This window comes from Pararge aegeria, chromosome 8 (genome assembly GCF_905163445.1).
Source record: "Pararge aegeria chromosome 8, ilParAegt1.1, whole genome shotgun sequence".
Lineage (NCBI taxonomy): Eukaryota > Metazoa > Arthropoda > Insecta > Lepidoptera > Nymphalidae > Pararge > Pararge aegeria.
The window spans coordinates 2,590,451-2,615,119 of NC_053187.1; the positions used below are offsets into that span (position 1 = coordinate 2,590,451).

The 24,669-nt window shown below is 36.0% G+C and overlaps 1 protein-coding gene across 1 annotated transcript in view; it reads right to left on the reverse strand.

The window, feature by feature from the left end:
- Positions 1-747: 747 nt before the first annotated feature.
- Positions 748-24,669, reverse strand: part of LOC120625634 (probable E3 ubiquitin-protein ligase HERC3) — a 28,461-nt gene continuing 4,539 nt past the window's right edge. The window contains exons 2-9 of the mRNA XM_039892718.1: positions 12,859-12,984; positions 12,179-12,334; positions 10,715-10,870; positions 10,056-10,208; positions 8,251-8,571; positions 6,674-7,747; positions 5,483-5,653; positions 748-929 (exon numbers count right to left, since the gene is read on the reverse strand). Coding sequence (XP_039748652.1) covers positions 817-929; positions 5,483-5,653; positions 6,674-7,747; positions 8,251-8,571; positions 10,056-10,208; positions 10,715-10,870; positions 12,179-12,334; positions 12,859-12,984 — 2,270 coding nt within the window. The 3' untranslated portion in view covers positions 748-816. The remainder of the gene's footprint in view (positions 930-5,482; positions 5,654-6,673; positions 7,748-8,250; positions 8,572-10,055; positions 10,209-10,714; positions 10,871-12,178; positions 12,335-12,858; positions 12,985-24,669) is intronic.

Here is a 24,669-nt window from a genome sequence, read left to right on the forward strand (position 1 = left end):
ATCATCACTTTCCATCAAGTGAGATTGCAGTCAAGGGCTACTAACATTTAGTGAAATAAAAAAATATATATCTTTTCAGTTATATCAAAGAAAATAATTATTTTGTAACGCTTAATTTATTATATGTAAGTTGTTAAAACTGCTCAAAGGATGTATTGTTTAAGTTTTTTTTTCATTTTATGATGTTAATAATGTATTCCATTAGTAGTAAGAATAAAAACTTTATTTAATAATTAATCATCGAACATTTAAGAAGACAAAACATTGACTCGAAAGAAGATACACAAAAGGTAACTTGTCTGTGTAATTATCGCCTTGCATTAAAACGCTTTGAATTCTCTAAACTAAATTTAAAAACTATGCGAAACTGTACTATAAACTACCAGAAGAAAAAAAACTTAAAACTGACTCTGAACTGAGTTTCTTGCCGGCTCTTCTCGGTAGAATATGCCTTCTGGTAGAGTCACTACGAACAGACTGACTTGACCTTTTAAAAGTGATTATAAAATAGGCCTAGTTGAAATAAATTAATTCTGAATTATTTTTGTGAAAAATTATTTTTAAGATAGTTTCCATTTTTTGTTTGCTGTAAGAAAGGTTTATGTTAAGCACAACCACGTTGTTTATGCGTTTTTACGAAAAAAACCTGACGACTTGTCGTTGTTGTGCTGTCTTTATCCACTTTTGGAAAAAAAACTATACAAACCGTTTTTATTTTATTTCTTACTAAGTTTTTCTTAAATATTGATAGTATCTATGTACAATGTTGCCTTATGTGTAGCTTCGGTTGATATAGCAATTATTAATGCATATAACTTATAGAATAGTGCAAGTTCTGGAATTAGTCTGATTTCGGATCTCCGTCTCTATTCTTTCTTCTACTTTGTGCACCGTTTCCTCTGCTGTGTCGATTCCTTTGTGTACGTTTTCTAGAACAAAAACAATATTGTTACTTTATATATTAATCTATGTTATTTGAATCTGTGTCGATTTCACTGTCTTCCTTTTCTAGAATAAAAAAAAAAATGTCGCTTTATAAAACCATGTTATTTGAAGCGGTGTCGATTTCTCTGTGTTCCTTTTCTAGAATAAAAAAATGTCACTATAAATCCATGTTATTTGAAGCGGTGTCGATTTCTCTGTGTTCCTTTTCTAGAACAGAGTTAATATTCTTATTGTATAAATTTACGATATGTATTGATGTGTCGATTCCATGATGTTCGTTTTCTAGAATTAAAGGAATAGTCATTATTATTTAATCTATGATATTTAAAGTTAACGATTACTTTTTGACAGTGAATATTGTCATTACATATATTACTTCTATTTGAAGGTGTGTCAATTTCATTGTTAACTATTTTCAGCTGACGAAGACACTTTACGTCATATTAATGTTATATGTAGAGATGTGTCAACTACTTGATGTACGTTTAATAGACAAAAATATTGTCATTATTATAAATGTTATAATATGTGTCGACTACTTTGTGTATAGTTTCTAGATGATAAACAGAATAGTCATGTTATATGTCTATTATATTAAAAGTAGTGCTAAAGTTGTTAGCAGACAATTAGTAACAATGTAATGATATAAATCTATGACAATAGGTAAAGATGTGTCACACCTACTTTGTGTATGTTTTCTGGATGCCAAAGAGAATACTCATTATATATGTCTAGAATATTTAAAACTGCTTACTTTTCTAGCAGACAAATTGCAATGTTACGATATGAATCTATTATAATATGTGTGTAAGTTTTCTAGAAGACAAAGAATTTGGTCTTCATATAAATCAATTATAAGTAAAGAATTATATACGAGTTGTTCTTCGTATATTTCTTAAATTACGTCTGCGGGGAAGTTGGACACCCCCGTGTGTCACCCCTAATTATTTTTTGACACTTGGTGGTAATAAAATAAATCTTTGAATCTATTTCAATGATTTATTTTTATATAGTTAATGGTGCCAATTGCATTGTTCTGCACAACACAAGTCTCAAAGATACAACTAATTACCAGTTAAAATAATATTACTATGCCATTTATAATACTCCCGAGTTCGAAATTACCAAGAGACTGTATTGAATGACTATTTTTTTACTTAGTTATTACTTATACATGCAAGTTACTTGAACAAAAGATTTTAAACTAAGGTTTTCGTGGTTAATCAAAATTTCTTAAATATAGTTCAACGGGTACATACCGCGGTAATATTTTTGGATTTGTGACAACAACAACACATCAACGGACAACGGACGGGATCGTGAGTCCCCTCGCGACCACGATCCATGCAACTGGGTCGAAATATCGAAAAATCCAAAAATATTATCGTGGTGTGTACCCCTTGAACTATATTTAAGAAATGTTACTTGAACAATATCTCTATCGCATAGGCAGGAGACAAAAATATTATCCTTTATATCCTCCTTTATTATACTGAACGTATAATATTTATTGAAATATTCTTTCCACTCACACACCTACTCGAAGAGTGGATAATCCTTTCGTCCTTGCACGTGTAGAAAAATATCTCTTACCCATGTGCTAAACGCAAATTTGACACAAAGTTGCTATTAACTCAGCATTTAAGATTAGCCCTTAACAAAACATATTATTAATAATAATAATAATGTTTAATTCAGACAAAACACCATATTCAAAAAATGTTTATAATTAATACTGAATTAAGAACATACAGAATCCTCATTCAACCATTGTATGTAGTGCATTGTGTCCAAAAACAGTGAAAACGCCCCGCTCTCGTCTAACTTCACACCTGCTAGTGTTGCTAGCACACAAACTTTTCCCATTTTATCTATTTTATGGTAAACATTTAGAACATAGTAAAATTATGATGATCAACTGCTAAATGGTATGAAGTTGTTAACCCCCTGTTCGAGAGTACACTACTAAAGTGAAGTCGTGTACACGGTTTCTGTAAGTTCTTAATTCTGTGACAATTAACTACCCTCATAATTTTGCTAGATCCCAGGCTGCAGCTCTGAAGGTGATTTTTAAGATTAAGACATTATTTTGGGTCCTACAATAACGGCGCCCTTATATTTCTGTTCAAGTTATTTGCAGGTAAATATTATACTACATAACTGTTGAACTATGTAAGTTAGCTTGTGAGACAGAGCTCAGTATATATGTAAGCTTGAAATGTATAGTCATTATTTTGTAGGCATAGTTTGTGTCACGTAAAAAGAACACTCGCGGTCGATCTGATATTATTAATACAACTGTAGTTGGTTTTCTCATGAATAAGAAAAGTTTAATTGTTTAAAAAACGTTGGTGTAAAAAGTATTTATCTTTATCCAGCTAAGAAAAAAAAACTATACGTGAGAATGTTGACATGTGTTTAGTAGAAGGAATTTCGTTTCCGGTTCACAAGGTAAAACAAGGCTACATCAGGGGTTTCAAGACATTATAAAATACTTAGGTATATAAATTTTACAAAGACTATAAATGTATATAAAACCCTAAAGTATTGTTAATTATAATTAGCTTAACATGCTTTTAATGAAAATTTTGCTGGAGGTTTCGGTACTGAGCCACAAGTTTTCCTACTTTAGTTAAAGGCTAAGATAGACGGTATAGTGCGCCTACTATGTTATGTTAAAGGCACTAGTGCGGTCAATTTATACCTGGACCAAGTAAGTGTAAACAAACAAATAACCGGGCGTTCGCCGAGTTACGGGGGTAAAATCTTGTGTAAAAAATAAATTAAATTTTAATTTTAGTCAAATGTAAAAATTAAAATATAGTTTAATTTTGTTTTTCCCTAAAACTCTATAATAACCTAACCTAACATGTCTTAAACTTTTGCGACCTGACATTCGTTTGTTTATAATTATTTCTCGGATAATTTGGCTGCACTTTATTTTATTATAAAAGTATACATATTGTTTGAATATTGTTTGTTTTTTAATAAGTAAACTTCATGGGAATATTTTAATTTATCTTTGTACTGTCGGGCAAAATATAAAACCCGACTCTTTTAAAACTAGCGTGAGGAAATGGGTCCAACACATAGACTATGTGAGACTTGAATAAAGTGAACTTAATGAATATGTACATACCTACTAATATTTTTGAATATTTATTCCTGTAAAGTAAACATTAAACTTAGGTATAAATGTACATTAAAAAATTTTTATTTTCAGAAAACTCCTTGATAGACCTTTTACAGAACCCCTGATGGCCTATATTCTTAAAATATATATGTATGAACTGTGATAAACTGCAGTACTATGTACTATCGTGAGACTTCTGTATATAATAGTCTTAAAACACCTAGTTATTGTTATGGATCAATAAAACACGTGTAGCGTGATCTATCGTTGTAATATATTATACCTACCTAAGGAGGCCTAAGTTATTTATATATATTTATGGGACGTGGTCCTTATGTGAAAATTTCATTTGAATCGGTGCATCCGTTCGAGGAGGTGGAACAGACACCCAGACGGACGTGTCTCGATGACTTGTAGGGCTGTTTCTTTTCGATTGCCCAAATATAGCCAGTTCGACGGCCAGCGCTATTTTTACGTGACACAAACTCTTAACTCTAGTTATCTTTTATAAGTAAGTGGCTTTTGTGAGAGGGGTATACAGTATATCTATGTGATAGTGTGTAATTATTTATTATTATTAATAATATCGCGTGTAGAAATATTTCGGTTTTTTAACACTAATTGTTTGCATGTAACTCGCGCTAGTAGATCGTGCGAGTAATTTGGACCAGTAGCTTGCGCCGGTAGGTCTATCGAAACGCACGTACAATCAGTCGTTCAGTATTGCTTTGGGTGTGGAGACTTATGAAACCGAATTAAATTGAAATTACTAATTACTAAGTATTAAAAAACTTCGAAGTATTTCTAAAAAACGCATTAAACGTGATTTTACTTCAATTATTAATCCTAATATAAGGGTGTACGCTTCAACGGATTAAGGCGAAGACGTAGATATGGAGCAATTTGATTATAGAAGGATTCTGATTAGTGTTTTTCGTGCTCACCTCCACGTCTCCGCTTCGGTAAGGCTGTCTTTGTACCGATAATGCATTGCGATAATTTAAATGCGTAGTGAGGGAAGGATCATCCTCATTATTATTATCATTATGACCCATTACAGGCCACCTACAGGGCCACTGATCTCCTAAAATACGGCTTAATCCGTAGTCCACCACACTTGCCGAATGCGGATTTGGTTGACTTTACACGCCTTTGAGAACATTGTGAAAACTCTCTGGCAAGCTAAGTTCCTCGCGATGTTTTCTTTCACCGTTATAGCAAGTGATATTTCAATTGCTTACATAAATTCGGCCCTTAGCTATGCCCACCTGCTACCAGCATTACGCGTCGTAGAAAGTCAGCCTTAAAATATATTTTCTATTATAATAATATATTTTTGTTTTTTTTTTGTATTAGATGTGATACCACACGAATAAGTTTTAAATAAAAAAGATAAAGTATTACCTACGACTTTCTCTTCTATAATCTTCCCCTTGCCCATGCAGGAGTTCTCTTTGTCCTTTATGGACTGGAAGATGCGAGCGAAACGGCCTTTTTCCTCCATTTTATTAACGACCACGTCAGTGTCTTCACAGTTCCGTGTTTCTTCAGAATCGATGTGGTCTTCACTACGTACTATAAAATAAATAATGAAGGTATTGATATTAATTTCAAAAAAAGAACATAGTCATTCACACGCGTTTCACGAACAGATCGCCACGCGCCGTTAAAAAAAAGGTTATTCGAATTCCCGCCATTTTTCTTAATTAACATTAAGGTAAGAAAAAATTTAGTATAACGTGCGTTCTTTGTACGTGTAAATTTTGTCATTTCGAATATATGTGTTAAATTCATAACGACGCAATGAAAGAAAAGGAAATCTTGTTTTTAAAACACAAGGAGTATAAGTTTTGTCTTATTCTCGCATATTATATCTCATACTGTTATGGAAATATATAGATTATCAATAAATATCGCGATGTGTAAAAATAAAAACGTTTGATTGTAAAGATCTTGAAGGCTAAGAATGGTTAAAATATATTGTGATATTCTTTATTTACGTTACTTACCACGTATCTTACATTGTTAAGGAAGTACAGATAATGATCTAAACCATTCGAAAAAAATTACCGAGTTAGTGGAACTCTCTGGTGCAAGTGCAGTGGACCTTAAGATTTGAGGTTCTGGAATCGATCTCTAGCGGAGGCGATTTGGGATTTTAAAATTTCTTAATATTCTCTGGTTAGGTAAACAGGCTTCTGTCGTGGATAGATACCACCCTACCAACAAAGGCGTGCAGAAAAGCAAGATAGCGTTAGGTACGATGCCCCGTAGAAGCCGAGTAGGGGTCAAATATAACTGCCATACTAAAGGATTGCTTGTAAGGTGAGATTACAGAAAATAAAAATAAATGATGTTGCGAACAATCTAACAAGAAATTTTTCCATGAACTTTAAAATAATAAAGGAAATCCAAACGTTTTTAAACGCTTCCAAACGTTTCGAAACGTGGTTCTTTCGAAAATCAGTTTTTTTAATATTTATTTTCCCGGCCTCCTGTCAAGTTTATTGATCTATTAGATATGATGATTCCGAATCGCTATATTCATGTATATCTGATAGTACTTGCCTAAGCCACTATTAAAAATCTGGTTACCTATTGGCAGAACTGCTTGTGTTTTAGCGATTTTGTCCGGTGGGCTCGACTTGTCCGAGCCGCAAGGTATGGTTTCATTTTCTGACTGCCCCGTTTCACTCTTCTGTCCATCTTCACTTTTCCTACTTAAATTCGGACTAATTTGTGATAAATCTGGAATGTTTAACAAATCCTGAATGATTGGTGTCTTTGGTGGTGGAGAATTGGCTATTTCTGACATTTTATCGGGAACTTCTAGAACTTTCCTTTCGTCGCTGTGTAAACCAGGAGCTCTATCAACTATTGTTTTTTTGAATATATCTTCAACAGCTTCGGTTTTTGTATAAATTGTTTCTGTGACACCTTCAGTAAAGTTTTCTATTTCATTTTTTCCCTGTTTAGTAATATTTTCAAATTCACTTTTGCCTTTAAGTAGTATTGTTTCTGCATTTTCTTTAACATTTTTCACACCGTTTTCCGCACTGTCCATAACTTGCCCAATATTTTTTTCTGCACTCTCCATAACAATGCCCATGCTAGTTTCGACGTTTTCTTTAAAATTATCAACATGTTTTTCCAAAGTATCAATTTCATCTTTAACTATATTCTGTATTTCGTTGATACTTCCTTTACTAACGTTATCCGTTTCAAGGTCGTTTATGTTAACTATATGAGACCCGCTCACGTTTCCCTCTAAAGAAGTAATTGAGATAGTTTCTTCTACGTTTCCATTTATAACGTCGGCGCTGCTATGTCTGTTTATATTTGAGTTCGATAAATCTTCATGTAAGTCATCTGATTTAGCCATAGTTGGAATTTTTTGTAGGGGCGGGAGTTCAGTTACGGATATTTTTCTCTCTTCGTTTATTACACTAAAGTCGTTGTTAGTAAAGTCAGCGTTGGAACCTTTAGTGGCTGTAAGTAAAGTGTGGCAGCCACCGCAGGCGACGTTGTCGACAATGAAGCCATTCATAGCGGTGACCCGCTTTGGTAAGTATTGATTGTGTGTACCCTCGTTTGAATCGTCGGCTTCGATTGCTTCTAGGCACAGTTTGTCGTGCCGCGATTCGCCGCATGTGTAAAGTAGACCATTATCTGAAAAAGAAAATTAGTTTAAATAATCTAATCTTTTCCAAAATAAGCTTTACGAAATATTCATAAGTTGAAGAGTCAAACTTAATACCGACTTTACACTCAAAAGTAGTGAAGATTCATCGTTTTATGTGATTATCAAATCAATCCATTACCGGCCCATTACAGGGCTTACTTCCACAAAGAGAAGGCTGTGGGCCGTAGTCCACCTCGCTGAACCAGTGTGGATTGGTGGGCTTCACACGCCTTTAAGAACATTATGGTGAATTCTCGAGCATGCAGGTTTCCTCACGATATTTTCCCCTCACCCTTAAAGCTAGTGATTTTAATTGCTTAAAGCGCACGTAACTTACAAAAGTTAGAGGTCCGTGTTGGGATCCGAACTTAGCCTACGACATTCAAACCGAAGTCATAACCACTAGGCAATCACTGCTTATTACAAAAAAAAGTCATAAATTGTAAGAAACGAAAGAAAAGTAAGTGAAAAGAAAGAAGAGAAAGTTTACCTGTAACAAATGCGGTGTGCATCGCCCCACAAGCAACAAGCTTCAACTGGTACCCGTCGAACAGCTTCTCCATATTGACTTCAGTGGGTTCCGTAACATTTACCACATCCTTTGGCATCCCCAGCTGCCCCTTTTCATTAGACCCAAAAGCGAGGATTTTTGCTTCGTCCATAGACAGGAGGAAGGTGTGGTTAGCGCCGCAACATGCACTTTTTATTTGTATGTCCAGTGGTAATACTTGGGGGACGTAGATCGTCGTCATGTCGGGAATTCCCAGTTTTTGATGTTCATTGTCACCGGTTACAAAAACTGCGCCGCGCGCTGGAAATATTGACCTTAATTTAAAGAGCCAACTCGACAGAATATAAATATATCTACTGCTGGATATGTGGTACCACGTAAGGATAAAATATTTTGTTTAATTTTATATCCACAACCTTTTTCTGGTACTTCCAGAGAAATAACTTAACAACCCTAACATCAGCTGTATTTCCATTTAAGGTCAAAGGTCACAGATTACTACGGCAATAGGATTAAGCTTAGGGATGACTCCCTAGAGTCATTAGAATATAATTTAACTGTATACTTTATTCATACAACAACTTTGGTTATTTTGGAACATAATATAATCATATTATGTTCCAATCTAGCGTGGTAAATGGGTGCTGCTAAACGAAGATTGCACGCGGTATGTATTTTACAATATTTCGTGTGAAAGCTGCCATATGTAGTTGTTGTACGTTTGTCACTTTGTTTTCATTATAACGCATCTACGAGTATGATACTAAGACGAGGTATAATTTTATTCGCTTTGTATTTGAAAACCCGCATCAGGCTGCCATTAAACTTGTATAATTCACTTCGGTATCTTAGTAACTGGAGTTCCTTACGATCAATTTAGAATTTTAAACAATTTTGTAAGCTAGTTATAGTGACTTACGGAAACCGCAAGTCGCGGAATATAAGTCGTTAACACGTGACGTTGCGCTTAAAAACTCTCACAGAGGCACGTACAGCTTATCGAAGTGGAGTCGATAAGTTTCCGCTTTCGAAAATAAATTCATACCCGAGATGCTTACAAGCACGAGTGTAGTAAGGGCGTACATATTTTGAGATTTTGAATCTGCTTTTTCGATTTGAACATACTACTTTTCTCATCGATTATAAGAACAAAACAGAGGATAATCAGAGGTCAGAATACGGTAAAAAATATTTTTGGAAAAGATACTACTTTTTTCACAGTTTACGTAAGTCAGTTACGGAAGCAAAACTTATAAATGCAATCCTTACGGCTACGCGCTAGCTACGAGAAGCCTACGATGTTTCCTAGCGCTAAGAAAAATTATTTTGCACGACATCTTAACTCTCCACTTCTCACCATTTGTTCACTGGGCGAGTAACTATTGGTTTTAGTTTTTCTTCGTTTTTTAGAAATAACTAATTATTTATCGAATTAGGTTGAACGTGTAAAAGCCTGTCCTTTCAAATAACTCTATGCGAAAAATCAAGTAGATTGGTTGCTTAGTGAGGGTGCAAAGTAATGACAATACAACAAACAAACAAACACACTTTTGCATTTATAATGTAAGTAAGGATTTCAGTATATTTTCTTTCTTTTGGTCTCTGTCAATTTCCATAATTAAATTTACTATGTATTTAATTCGTGTTAACCGTATGAATAATATAATATAAATTATTTAAATAAATAATATTATATTAGTATAAAGTATAGAAATAGATGATTGTTAATGCGTTGCGGATTAAACCTCCAGTTAATTTAATATGCCCATAGTAAGAGTACTTACCGGTAATAAACACGGTGTGATAGTACCCGCATTCCACGAAGGCGATCTTCTCAACGAACTTGAGCTCTGTGAAGTTGACGCAGGAGCGCGTTGTTTCTCCCAGACCAAGTTGGCCTTCTGAGTTAGAGCCACAAACAAATACGCGACCGTCCTCTAATAAGCAATGGAAAATAATACTTATTATCTTTTTATGTGTGAAAACGCTCCAACAGGCTTTTTTCATCGTCTCAAATGAACAATAATGCTATTTTAAAGCTAACAATAAGTTTATTTCAGCACGATTTTTAGTATTTAAATTAAATTCAATAAATAAATAAAAATAGTGTAACCTAGTCTATAAAAATGTAAAAATTGATAGTAAACTGCAGTGTCGCTTGTTAAAATCAATCAAAAGGTTTTTTTAAAATAAATAATGCAATAACAACTTTTTTAGAATATATGAGGAGTGTTCTAAAAATGTTTCAAACATTTCTGCACTAAGTAAACAAATGTTTTGAATTAGTCTGTATGGAAAAATAAATATGTTTCTTTTGTTTTTATATTTTTACATGGTGATTCCTTATGAAATATACTTATGCAACCTTAAAACAGTATTTCGTAATTCCGTTACAGGTTGTATAATAGCAATTAAATAATGGCTATAATCACTATAATATTACCAGTCAACAGTGCCGTATGATTGCTCCCCGCGGAAACCTGATTTATGTTTTGATCAACATCCAGTTCGACGTACTGAGGCACGCTCTGGTTTTCCATATCTCCAGTGCCCAGTTGCCCTTCGTCGTTGCAGCCCACCGAGTATACTGCGCTGGTATCTGGGAATAAAATCAATACTCAATTGTACAGGTAAGTACATCCTATTGCGACATTGATTTAATACTCGTATATTATGTTGATCGTGCTATTTTTCATGTCCCGGAATTCTTATGTGTATGCTTCGGTGTTTGCGGAATGTTTTCGTTACATTTTTTGTAACTAACATACACTAAAAGACGCATCCTTAGAAGTGGTCGGTGGGGGTGGTGGAAGAGGTGGCACAGTATTTCAAGGGACAACACAGGGATGTGTTCTAAACTTTTGAACGGAAAAGACGGCTTTTTCTTTTTTGTAGAATAAAAGAAAAAGCAGTCTTTTCCTTTCCAACATGAGTTCGTGAACGACAAACATAAGTGACAGTTTCCTACAGGGAAAAAATAATCTAAAGTATGCAAAAATGCTGATGGTGATTTTTTTCTTTGTATTAGGGTAAAAATATACCGAGCGGTCGCTGCCTCGATACCTCGATGTCGTTCTCGCAATTTCTACATGTTGATGTCGGTGAGAACAAGTCGGTTTTGTCGCACCTGGATGCTCATTTCAGTTGTTTAGTCGTTTGCTCACAGTAAAGTGGCACCGACAGAGTAATCACAAGTTTCGCGTAGATAGATGTGGTGGTTTTTGTGCCGGAATATTCAAAATGAAATCTATAAGCGCCTCCTTTCCTATTATTTAATCAAAATTAAAAAATACCAGGCTCGATAAGCCAAGAAGGAACTTGAAGTAAGCGACGGGATCATCAGTTCTTCCAAGAGAAGGCGAACCGATTTGACAAATCACAAGTCAGATGACATCGATGTTAAAAATTAAATATTTTGTTTTGACTTAGGTATCTAGGTAAACATCGAAGTGACCCGCTATGTATCGCAGTGAGGTATCGCAGTGAGGTTTCCTTCGACAAGTCTGTCTTTGTCTGTTTGCATACATTTGTTTTAAATGCAGGTGACATTGAGGAAGGCTACCTCGATCGACACCGACAACCGCGGAGACATCACAGTCATCATCTTGGGCATGTTTTTACTTTTACTAAGCCATCAAAGTAAGTAAGCTAATAAGTGAATAAATAAATAAATATACTACGACAAAACACGCATCGCCATCAAGCCGCTAGTTATGGGTACTAAGATAGCTGATGAATATTTTTATGAATAATATACGTAAAAACTAATAAACACACAGACACTGAAAAACATTAATGTTCATCACACATACATTTTCCAGTTGAGGGAATCAAATCCACAGCCTTGACTCAGAAATTAGGATCGTTGCCCACTGCACCAATCGGCCGTCGTGGTTAAACAACTTACCTGTGACAAAGACTGTGTGAGCTCGGCCGCAGGCCACGAACGTGGCGCGGTGCGGTTTGAGCCACTTGACGCAGCTGGGCCGCGTCACCTCGTCCTTGTGGCCCAAGCCTAGCTGACCCCACACGTTTGCACCGAACACGAACACTCTCCCATTTTCTGTAGCATAAAGGTTCCAGAGATTGGATACTATAGTTTCATTATGTCATTTTGTATTTGTTATTGAAACAGTTTTGCATGCATATTGTTAATGCGAAAAAATGTCTATACCTATTACTAAAACTCTGAAACACATAATGTAAAATGTTTCTGCAAAATAAATAATTTTATTTGATCTTCGTGTGTATTGTCAAAGTACCTATATATATACCTATATATCTTATATTTCGAACTTTCTGTCTAGAAATAAGTGAAAACAATGTTTACTATAAAATGTGAAAATTGTATTCTGGTTTAGCTCAGTGAACCGATGGACGTTGGAGTCCAAAGAGGAATGTCGGTAAATGCAGCGCTGGTCGACCTACAACGAGGTGAATGAATACAGCGAGTCACTGGTAACCGCTGGATCGAGCGGCCCTGGAATTTGTGAACTCACTATAAATGATCTATGTCAATCGGTCAATCGGTCAATCGGTTTATATGATGATTTTCTATTTTGTACCCTTCAATTTGTAGATACTCACGGCATATTACTGCACTGTGCTCGTCGCCGCATGATATCGCGACGATTGGGTCGTTCTTGATGAAGAAGTGGCTCGGCTCGTTGTCAGCAAAGTGGGACTTGCCGAATGTGAACACCGCTCCCGTGTCTGGACCAAATTAATCAGCTATTTTAAATGAATATTTACGGAATGATAATTCCCTATCCCTATCCCTACTAATATTATAAATGTAAATGTAAGTTTTTTTGTTACACTTTCACACAAAAACTACTCAACCGATCATCATGAAACTTTGTACACATATTTTTGAAGGTATTAGAATTAATATAGGATGCTTTTTATCCCGAATTTAAGCTCAGTTCTTTTGGGAGAGGGGAGAAGGTGTTTGACGATTTTATACCATAACGCCGTCAAATGATAACCGATTTAAATAATTAATTTTGTACTTTTGAGTACTTGTACTTTACCAAATTTTATGTAGATCTGATGAATGTGATTGGAGATAGAGGACACAACTTCTCAGCGGACGGCAGCCTACCCGTCATTTAAGGCTTAGCTATCCTAAATACATAAAGTGCGTAGAATTACACCTATGCCCTGCCACATGTCTTTCGAAAAACAAAAACAAAAGCAGACGAAGTTGCGGGCAACAGCTAGTATAATATAATAATAATAATAATAAATAAATATACTACGACTATACACATCGCCATCTAGTCCCACAGTAAGCGTAGCTTGTGTTATGGGTACTAAGATAACTGATGAATATTTTTTATAAATAATTTACATAAATACTTATAATATATAGATAAACACCCAGACACTGAAAAACATTCATGTTCATCACACAAATATTAACCAGTTGTGTTAATCGAACCACCGGCCTTGAACTCAGAAAGCAGGGTAGCTGCCCACTGCGCCAATAGGCCATCAAATATGCGTTATGTGATGATTAAAAATACATTTAAGTATTAGTAAAAACTTTTAAGTATTGCTGGATGGTAAGAAGAGAACCGCCTATAACATAGCAACAAGCAAGGCATGTGAGGAACAAGTTGGTGCCTGTAAGTTTGTTGTGGGCTTCCTCTTAGACCAGGGCGCGTTTGGAACCCTCGTAGCTTTAGTTTTAAGTTGACGTATTTAGGTATCGCCATCAACTCACTTATGTTATATTTTACATGTAATGTACGTATCAAAAGTGCCATTGATGTGCCTATTTGAATAAAGAAATATTTGAGTATTTACTATGCACGCTTCCAGTGGCGTGCATAGAGGGTAGATATGCACAGGGTATGCAGATGATATAAAATGAAGAAAATCTCCAGTACGAGTTATAAATACTTAAGTTTAGGTTTTTAATAACTCTTACAATGCCTATCCTTATATTTATCCTTATTAGTTTTTATAACTCGTACTGGAGTTTTCTTCATTTTATATCATATACATACCCTGTGCATACCCTTTATGCACGCCACTGCAGTCTTTCAGACTGGAACTTTCAGCATAACATCAAAGCTGCTTTGTAGCAAAATATCAAATAAGCATGGCGTTAGTACTTCCGCGGATGAGCTTAAAAAGCTCAACTACTTTTGATAGATCAATGCTGCAAGCTGACACTAGCCACAAAAAATCCACTACCTACAGTCTAGGTTGATACGGAGACTTTATAAATAAGGTGTAATGTGTGTTTTGTAAGAATATTTTTTTCAAGGACAGTACCTAATCTATGCAGATGTTTAAGGCTGCTATAGCTACTAGGCTACTAGTGGAAATAGCAGGCTTTAACATTTTCCATATGATCATAAATTATCAATAGGCGAATTAGGAAAATAATCTTAAGCGATAGGTTTTTTGAAAATTAGTAATTCAGCCTCGACCTGAGAATCCCAACCGGGATTTACTGTACCAATGAGGTAGATTATAATTCTTGAAATATAATTAATCTTTGTTATGGAAAATTTCCTGGGTAAAAAGGAGGTTGTTGGTAAAAGGTTGGTTGGTTGGTATTATTGTTATACTTGCATATTTTATAAATAATTGGTCATACGACAGTTTTTCTAACGTTAGCAAGAATTAGCCGCATAATAAATCAAGGGGGCTTTTGAAAGCTGATTTCATATTGCCTCACTTTGACCTTTTCCAATGACGTCAGCTTTCCTTTTTCGTAATAAAATTACCATATACAATAAAACGTTTGATTGCGATAATGTACGCAGAAACAAATTAAAACACTTTATACATAATATAAGGCGAAAGTTACAAGGGAGTGTAACGTTCTGTATAAATCAACGCTTTTATTATTTTTATTTAACGCTATATTTGAATATTTTTCTTTAGAACTTTTGAATTAATTATATTCTATGTAGACATAAACTTAGATTGGCTATAATAATAATAATAATAATAATAAGGTTTTTATTTAAAGGCATATAAACCCATATATCAGCTTTTATATACAAAGAAATCTATAATTAAATGTATACATTAAAACTTACATCTAACTGAAATAGTTAATAAACTTATTTCAGATGTCATAGGTTCTTATTTTATTTTTTGTTCCAGTCCCGATGAACAGACAGCCAATAGTCTGAAATAGGACTCGGCATCCCCTCACAGACGACCCTAAGTATTCCATTGTTAGAGTTCCTAATTCTTTCCCAAAAGGATGCTACACGAGCTCTAACAATACAATAAAAGTCAGGCACTCCCGATTCGGCGAACATTGTTGAAGCGCTGCAATACCGCGGTAGGCCCATGAGTATTCGGAAAGCATCGTTGTATTGCACTCTTATGGCAGAAAATGACTTTTTGAAAAAATTTGTCCAGAGCTGGCAGGTGTAGAAGCACTGACAGTAGGCGTTAAATAAAGTTATTTTGACTTCCTTGCTACATTTACCAAATCTACGTGCCAGCATGTTACACCGAATCGAAAGCGCCCTCCTTTCCCTCTCAATGTCGCTGTCATCCTTTAGATGTTCCGTGAGAATATGTCCAAGGTATTTGAATTTCTGTACAATCCGAACTGCTTTACCATTTAAAATTATTCCTGGGGTCCTATCCGGACCTTTACACGCCTTGAAAATAAGCATTTCCGTTTTGTCAACGTTATACTTCAGTCCGTGTGCATTGGCATAATGCTCGCAAACTGAAAGTAGCTTTCTGAGGCCTTTAATAGACGGACTAAGAATAACCATATCATCAGCATAACTTAAACTATTCAAACATACTCCATTAATGTGGCATCCGATTTTGGTTTCCCTCAGTTCCTCTATCAAGTTATTAACATAAATATTAAAAAGATCCGGAGAGGTTATCCCTCCTTGCCGAACACCGCAGTCTAATTTGTAAAAATTAGATGTCGCGTCGCCCCATTTCACAGCATTAGTTTGGTTGCCGTACCAGTGTCTCAACAAACCCACAATTTCGTTGGGGACCTGAGACTGGAACAGCTTCTCCCAGAGAATATCATAATTTACCAGGTCAAATGCCCGGCTCAGGTCTAGAAAACACGCATAAATAGAGGTGTCACGTTTTGTGTAATACTGTATCGTGTGTTTTAAACTGACGATGGCTGAGTCCGTCGAGAGACCAGGTCGGAAACCAAACTGTGCATCATCAATAACCACATTTTTAAGCAGTTTAGGTTGCACAAGGCGCTCCAAAATCTTACCAATCACCGTACCCAGGGAAATAGGGCGATAGTTAGAGGCCGATCCCAAATCCCCTGTTTTACTTTTCACAATCGGAACAACTATTGTTCTCATAAGATTGTGTGGAAGATAAGAATACCTTATACATAGGTTGTATAAACCACAGAGCTTCTCATGAAGTAGTCTTCCTCCGTATAATATATGCTCTATACTCACATCATCATAGCCTGGGCTTTTTCCCCTTTTCATTTTAGTCACAATATCGGTTACCTCACTAGCCGAAAACTGTATTTGAACACTACCAGGGTTGGGTAAGAATTTGGAATAGTTATTACCCCTCAACATCGGATCCACCTGCAGCGGTTGGACTTTAAACTTATTTGCAAACATATTGGCTATCTGTTCGTGACACTGCAAGCCGTCTACTGATATAGGCTTTCTTTGTTTATAATTAAAAGCCTTAGTTTCCTTCCAAAACTTAACAAAATTTTTCTGTTTCCGGTGCATGGCTAAAATATCTAATTTAATAGCTTCTTCATTTCTTTGACACCAGCGCAATTTATTTTTGAAAATTTTACGTAATTTAATCACATTGTCATATAAAATACCAGCAGACGGCTTTCCCGCCAGTACCCATGAATCGAAGTAAAACTTATACATTCTATGGCTGCTCTGGACATGAAAATTCCAACCTATTACCTGTTTATGTTTAATATTATTTAAGTGACATCTTTTTGATGATATTTTGGCACCTGTCTGTATTATTTCGACAATATCATTATATAAGCTGCTAATGAATAAATAATGATTGTTCAAATTATTACAACTATTATTTTCACAATCCTTACAAGTAAACAGTTCGCAAATCAAACCAAGTCTATTCTCACAGTAATTGTAATAATTATTTATTTGTGTTGCATCCCTATCGCCCCAACGAATGCCCGTCCGGGTAGCGATATTCGAGTCAAGTGTAAAACTCTCATTTACTTCAATATCACATACTATACGTAATGGGAAGTGATCGGACCATGATACGTCATACATTACGTCCGCACTCAGTACAGATTTCCAAGCTGATTCCGTCGTAAGACAATGATCCAGCCAACGGCGACTACCATGCGATTCGCTTATAAAAGTGAACGTGTCAGTACTATTGCCTAGCTTTGTAATATCCGCCCATACCCATTCCTGCTCGTCACAAAAATGTCTTAGCTCTATACCAAAACGGGCACTCGGATGAGCGTTGAAATCCCCCAACATGTAAACCGATGACACATTGTACTCTTCGACGATTGCACTTACTTTTGCAAGGCAATTAGTAAAATCAGGAAGGTTATCAATTTCGTCCGTCGGCATGTATACATTAAACACCAGAAAAGATCTTAAGTCTATGTCAACGCGAATAGCCATAATTCTATCGTTAGAACAATTGACAACCGATACATTATTAAAAAGAGTTTTATTCCACATAAGCGCAAGGCCGCCATAGGGCCGCCCACGCAAAACACCAGCTGATAAGTCTACTGAAGAGATAGCAGCGCACTCAAAGTTTGAATGAATACCCTGGACGATGTTTAAGTCGTGAGGAAGCAGCCACGTTTCCTGAAGCGCTATAATTTCGGCTTTCTCGCATAAATCACGGACACATTGTAACGATCTTTTAATAGACTTGCAATTAAAAGATATCATAGTAGTTTTCTTTTGTGAACTATTCATACTAAAAATTAAAAATTATTTGAGACCTGCTTTGCAACTGTAGATCGCTCGCGAAAAACTCGAAACTTAACACCTTCAGGCCAGAAGTCATTTTTAAGAAAAATATCCAATTTTGGGCGAGCTACTAGGACCTTAAACGAATTAAAAGATGTTTCATACTTCTGCTTCAACAGCTGTACATCGATACATTCCTGTCCCATTTCCCTAACATGACTTAACATGACTCGAGGGTTGAAAGGCTATTTGGTTTAAGCGACATTTTTGCAACTTTACAGGAGAGCCATTTAAAGTTTAAAATTTCCGAAAAAAAATCATAACAAAAAAACTTCTTCAGCTATTGGAATGGAGTAAACTTAATTTAAATTAATTTGAAAACGTCAAGGTGTTGATGCTTATACCATATAAAACGGACCTTTAATTAAGAAGATAAATGTCGCTTAATACGAATTGCCTTAAGCCACTATTTTTCAGGGAACGGAAAAAAGATTTAAGTGACTTCATAACTACAATTGGCTACAGGAAAAAAATACTAAGCGACTCTGCAGTATATTTTCAGAATAAGCCAAACAGCATGAAGTGACGCAGCCCAAAATTAACTGTAGCAAGCTATTTATCTCACCTGCCAATTGAGATTAAATTGACTGACTGGCTAATTCACATAAGTAACATAATAGTATTGAAAATGTGACGTTGGATGTAACATTTTAAGCGTCTAAATCAGTCAATGGCTGTTGAAACAACCTGAATATACCGCTATCACCAAAAATTTCGGGTGCTGATATTGAATAAATAAAGAAATACACAGAATCAGTTCAAGTATTTATTAAGTCACGTAATAATAATAAAGTAGAACTCTTGTACAAAACGTCTCAATGAAGGAACATCAATATTTTTATTTATTATCTTTCAGTCTTAATCAACCACATCAGTTAAAATTAATAAAGTTAGCTTCTAAATTGGTCGATTGCAATAAAGCATTGTGTATTGCTGCAAGAACTATTTTATTTTTGTTTTGTCCAGGACAAGAATCTGAATACAAGATCAAAAATTTAATGTTGCCCCGAGAATCAACATTCTGTATGTAGGTACTTCTCTATAATAGTGGCAATTTCATTTGCACCCCTCTTTGCTTCAGATTCTCCCCAGATAAAACAAAAACCGTTCCTTGTGATGCTTTCGTAGAAACATAAATTAAAAACAGCATACTTTCTAGAATAAAACAGTAACATATTATTGCCATGAGGCGTATTGAGAACCTTTTGGAGGTCAAAAGAAGTGCACAGAATGGAAGGGTTTTCATAATAGTAGGACCAAAATGTTTTAACGAACATGCAAAATAGCTAAAACAAAACGGCTATTTAGTTTAATAAACACCCTAGGTAGAAAATAAATGCAGCTGAAAGAGCTTAAGCGACACTCCATGTCGTATTTTGTTGACGGACAAATGATTTAAGCGACATCACGACATGTAAATCGTGGATATCAAAATGATTTAAGTCACATGTTAATAAAAAATAGAAACAAGAAAAACGCTTTAAGCGATATTGAATCTTTTTTCTGAGAAAGGCCTACTGATTTAAGTCTCGGTTCTTTAAATCATTGTATAGTTCAAGTACACTAGTAATAAATTAATGCAAAAACGACGTCAGATAATACACTGCCATTTTGGAAACAACCCAAAAATAGAGTTGTTTGAAGCGCCAAAAAAGTGCTCAGATTTAAATGAATCCGGCATCATCCGACGGAGAAAAAATTGCTGATTCCGAATATGTATATAACTCAATATCGCCCAAGATGTCGCTTAAACCAAATAGCCTTTCACCCCTCGATGTGTTGACTAGTTGTACTTTTCGATAATCTCGATACATAAATCGAGATGGGTATGTCAGCAGCTTGAATAGTACTCGCGCGCAGAGCCGTACCACACAAATTATTTTTACGAAGCTTAGGCTTCTTTCTTTCCACTGTTGTAAAACCGTAGTCTTCGTGTCCATTGGTAATATTTCCTTTGTACGTTGACTTAGAGTTCATTCTTGCTTGCGGTTCCTTGATCATAGTCGGGCATACCACGATGTCGCGATAAGACGGTCCGGCTTTGTCCGCGATCGTCTCGATCGAGGTAGCCCTGTCTCTTTTGCGCGACGATGCAAGTACCTGTACATCGTTGCATATAATTACATCGTCATTCGGTCGCCCGCCGCTTCGCTTAGGCTTGATATGTTTTTTCGTAGAATTTTCTGCCTTACGAGCCAGATATTGTGGTTCATTTTGGCGGTCAAACTTTTCCATTCTTCTTAAACTAGTAATATCTAAACTGATTTTGGTCTGCCATGCAAACATCTCAGATTTTGAGACTGAGTCGTGTCGGAGGGATTGTAACTCATTTTTTAAAATAACTATATCCTTGAGCAGGCGAGTCACGTCAACGTGGTCAAAGGAAACCGGCGGTAGTCGATTTAGATTTTTCGCTACAAATGCGGGTTGTCGTGACGGTTCGGTCCCCTTAAAAACTTTTATTACATCCTTAATATTTTTCTTACTTTTGTCTTACTTTCTGTAATCCGTGAGAGAACTAATATTTGCTCAGTGAATTTTATGATTTCTTCACCGAGAAATTTACACCGCACGTTTTATTCCGGCAATAGCGGTTCTACGTATAAAACTGACGTAACTTTTTATTGTCTTAATGTATAAAGACTGACTTCCCATCCCATCTGAATCTCCCATCTGAAGTGTTTCCTCAAAAATTCAATCTAGGGTTATTCAAGGGGCGGATAAACAAATTCCTTAAAAGCCGGCAACGCATCGGTGGCTCCTCTGGTGCTGCAGATGTTTATGGGCGGCGGTGATCACTTACCATCAGGTGACCCACTTGCTCGTTTGCCCGCTATTAATATACAAAAAAAAGACTATGTCTACCCGCCTGTCTGCACGCCTGTCTGCCCGTCTGCATTCCCGCCTATCTACCGCCTGCCTGCCCGTCTGCCTACCCATCTGTCTACCTGCCTGCCTGCCCGCCTGCCTGCGCGCCTGTCTTCCCGCCTGTCTACCCGCCTGTCTGCACACCTGTCTACCGGTCGTCCTAACTGACTGCCTGCCCGCCTGTCTACCCGCCTGTCTACCCGCCTGTCTGCACACCTGTCTACCCGTCGGCCTAACTGACTGCCTGCCCGCCTGTCTACCCGCCTGTCTACCCGCCTGTCTGCATGCCTGTCTACCTGCCCGTCTGTCTGCCCGCCTGCCTGCCCGCCTGCCAGCCCGCCTGCCAGCCCGCCTATCTGCACGCCTGTCTGCCCGCCTGCCTACCAGCCTGTCTATCCGCTTGCCTACCTGGGTGCCCGATAAATTAAAAGAATTTATATATATTTATATTTCATAGTTCCTAGAGTTTTAGGCCACACCCTCACTCGTTTTTCTCGCACTCGCACTGGTGACTGGTAGAAAATGCTTTAGCATTACCTAAGTCCGCAGTTTGTAAACCGTTTTTTTTGGTTGTGTAATAAAGTGAATAAAAAACGTGTGTTTTTTTGTCCTTCCTTTACGTCCTAAATAAGAAACAAACAACTTGATTTTTATCATGGAGTTAGTTGAAAGGACGGAGAGTAACATATGCTTCATTCCAGGAAACCAAACCACTCCCACGGGATTTGAAAAAAAACCGTAATAAACACGAATGAAGGACGCGGGCAACAGCTAGTTATAAATATATTGCGAGGCTGCTGTAAATAAACCTATTTTTTTTTTAATTTAGCACGAAGGGTTTCGCGTGATCGTAGTTAAAAGCAAATATATCTAAGGCACAGACAACCTAAGCGTAAGAAGCTATGACTAAAACGGACAATGGATGGTCCACTGAGTAAAGATGTGTCGAGTTATTCATAAAATAGCAGGAAAATTGAATTAAGTAAAAGTGTAAGTCAAAATCAAATATTTCTTCATGCAAAAAGGCACATAGATAGCAGATTTGATGCGATACATGTAAAATATGATATAGAAGTGAGTTGAGTGAGTGATGGCGATAGCTAAATTCGTCAACTTAAAACTGAAACTACGACGGTTCCAAACACGCCCTGGTCTAAGAAGAAGCCAACAACAAACTTTTTTTTTGTTATCACCATCTCTCATTGTCATTTAACAAGTAAACAAGCAACCTGGTTAGAGCAATAATTTACATCTAAGCATTTTTACGACGTAAAATTCTATCTGAATCGTGAAAGTCTATTATATTATTAAGGACGTAGTCCTTATAATAGACTTTTCTATAAGCTTACGTTAAATACAAACTTTGAACTATTTAGAGACATCTCCAAGATATCAACTGGTTGTTTATTGTAAAATTCTATACAATTTCGTTTAAATGAATTACTAATTTTATGTAGTCTAGTATATTGCACTGTAAGTTTGTTTTTGCTTCTAATGTTGAAATTATTGCTATCACATTTTCTCTTAATTTGTTACTCTCATTTAAATAAGCCACGTAAATCGCTACGTAAAAAGTTTTTTGGATTTCCATTTTATAAAGCAACCATAGAAGTGAAGGCGTGTTAGTTAGTGTACCTATTAAGCCTTCAGTTCATTTAGCCCGGTACGTAACTTCCTTCCCTTGGCCTTGCCTGACTATTTCACACTTCTAGTGATTCATATCACACTCCTAAATTTCGTTTCTTTTGTTCGGGAAAATTACGGCGTTTTTCGTCTTTGTATGCCATTAACTGACGGCTATTTCTACAGCTTTTACATACATTAATGAAGGATATTTTTAGTCTTATATTACTGTACCGCCTACGTAATTAACTATGCAGATTTACTTGTATGTGACACCTTTGTAACTAAAGGTCAAGGTTTTTACCTGAAGCTTCTTCTTATACCTTAAAGGTAAATGGTTGTGTTTCGTTCAGTTTGCCTAGAAAACCTTGGCCTTTCCTTAGAGGACCCACCCGCAGCGCAGCAGTGGCGAGTGCTGTGCTGGGGTGGGTTTTAAGTGGGAGGTCCCGGGTTCAATCCCCGGCAAGAGCTATTTATAATTTCTAAATTTTCTCTGATTTGGTCTGTTTCAGCCGTGGCTAGTTACCGCCCTGCCGACAAAGACGTCCGGCTTAGCGATTTAGCGTTCCGGTACGATATCGCGTTGAAACCGACTAGCCATTACTTTAGAGGTGAGCTCGTTACAGTTGAGACTGCATCAAAAATTACAAACAGTTGTGATTGCAGTCAAGGGCTAACATCTAGTGAAATAAAAAAAAAACATCCTACCCAAATACACGTTCACCGTTATTTAATTTTCATTACACACATCATCATGATCATCATCATCATATCATCCCATCACCGGCCCACTACAGGGCCCCTGGTCTCCTTCCACAATGAGAAGAGGTTAATGCGCAAAGACTGCCTTATCGCCATAAGCGATCTCTTCCAGACAACCAATTATACCATATAACCAAGGAAGGATCAAGTAAAGGAAAACGGTATAGTGCAACAGGTTTGTAACTAACTAGCTCTTGCCCGCAGCTTCGCTCACGTTAAGTTCAATTTTTGATTTGTTAAATTTCAACTACAAATGTTCATAAAAATGTCTCACTGCTAATAGAAAAATATGAACGTAAATTACTTAAAAATTCAGAAATTTTCAGGTGATGAAATAAATTACATACACTTCACAAAATAATTATACATAAAATTAAATAAAATACCTAACAACATATACTTATACCTGCATATACATATATATAAATATGTATATAATATATAGCAACATACAAAAGTACATACAAACACTATATCATATTAGATAAATAAAATTATTTTAAGGGTGTAAATGTTTACTGTCTTTGACTTTATTATATCTCTCGCCAATTTAATCCACGGGTTTACCACTTTAACTGTAAATGAGCTACCATATGCCATCGAGCGACTGGCAGGAACGTACAACCTGCCATCTTCTTTGGCTCATAAAAAGCTCTGAACGTTGCTATTAAGAAAGTTGAACGGTATAATAGAGATATCATCATGATAATAACCCTCAACCTAAAGTCCCACTGTTGGGCTCTACCCTCTTACCGTCACATTTTCGATGAGAAAAGACAACCGAGTACCCTTAAGATAGTTTAGATTATATCTGTGCTCGGTTTATATTAAATTACATATTATTCAGTCAAACAATCCGCACTAGGCCAGCGTGGGGAACTACGGCTTAAATATATTTTTTGTTTTTGTTATTTCGTTTTCTCTTTTAATTTATGCAATAATAACTTTACCTATCTATCTATCTACATAGTTATAATAATAATAATAATAATTAGATTTATTGCATAAATACACGTAGATAATCACATGTTATAATTTAGCTTTTTTTATTGAAACATTGTATTACCATTAATTTGGCGTGCAACTCATAATAATATCATATGAAATAAAAACATAAAATAAAACATTAAAAAAGAAATTACAACCACAATAAGAACGC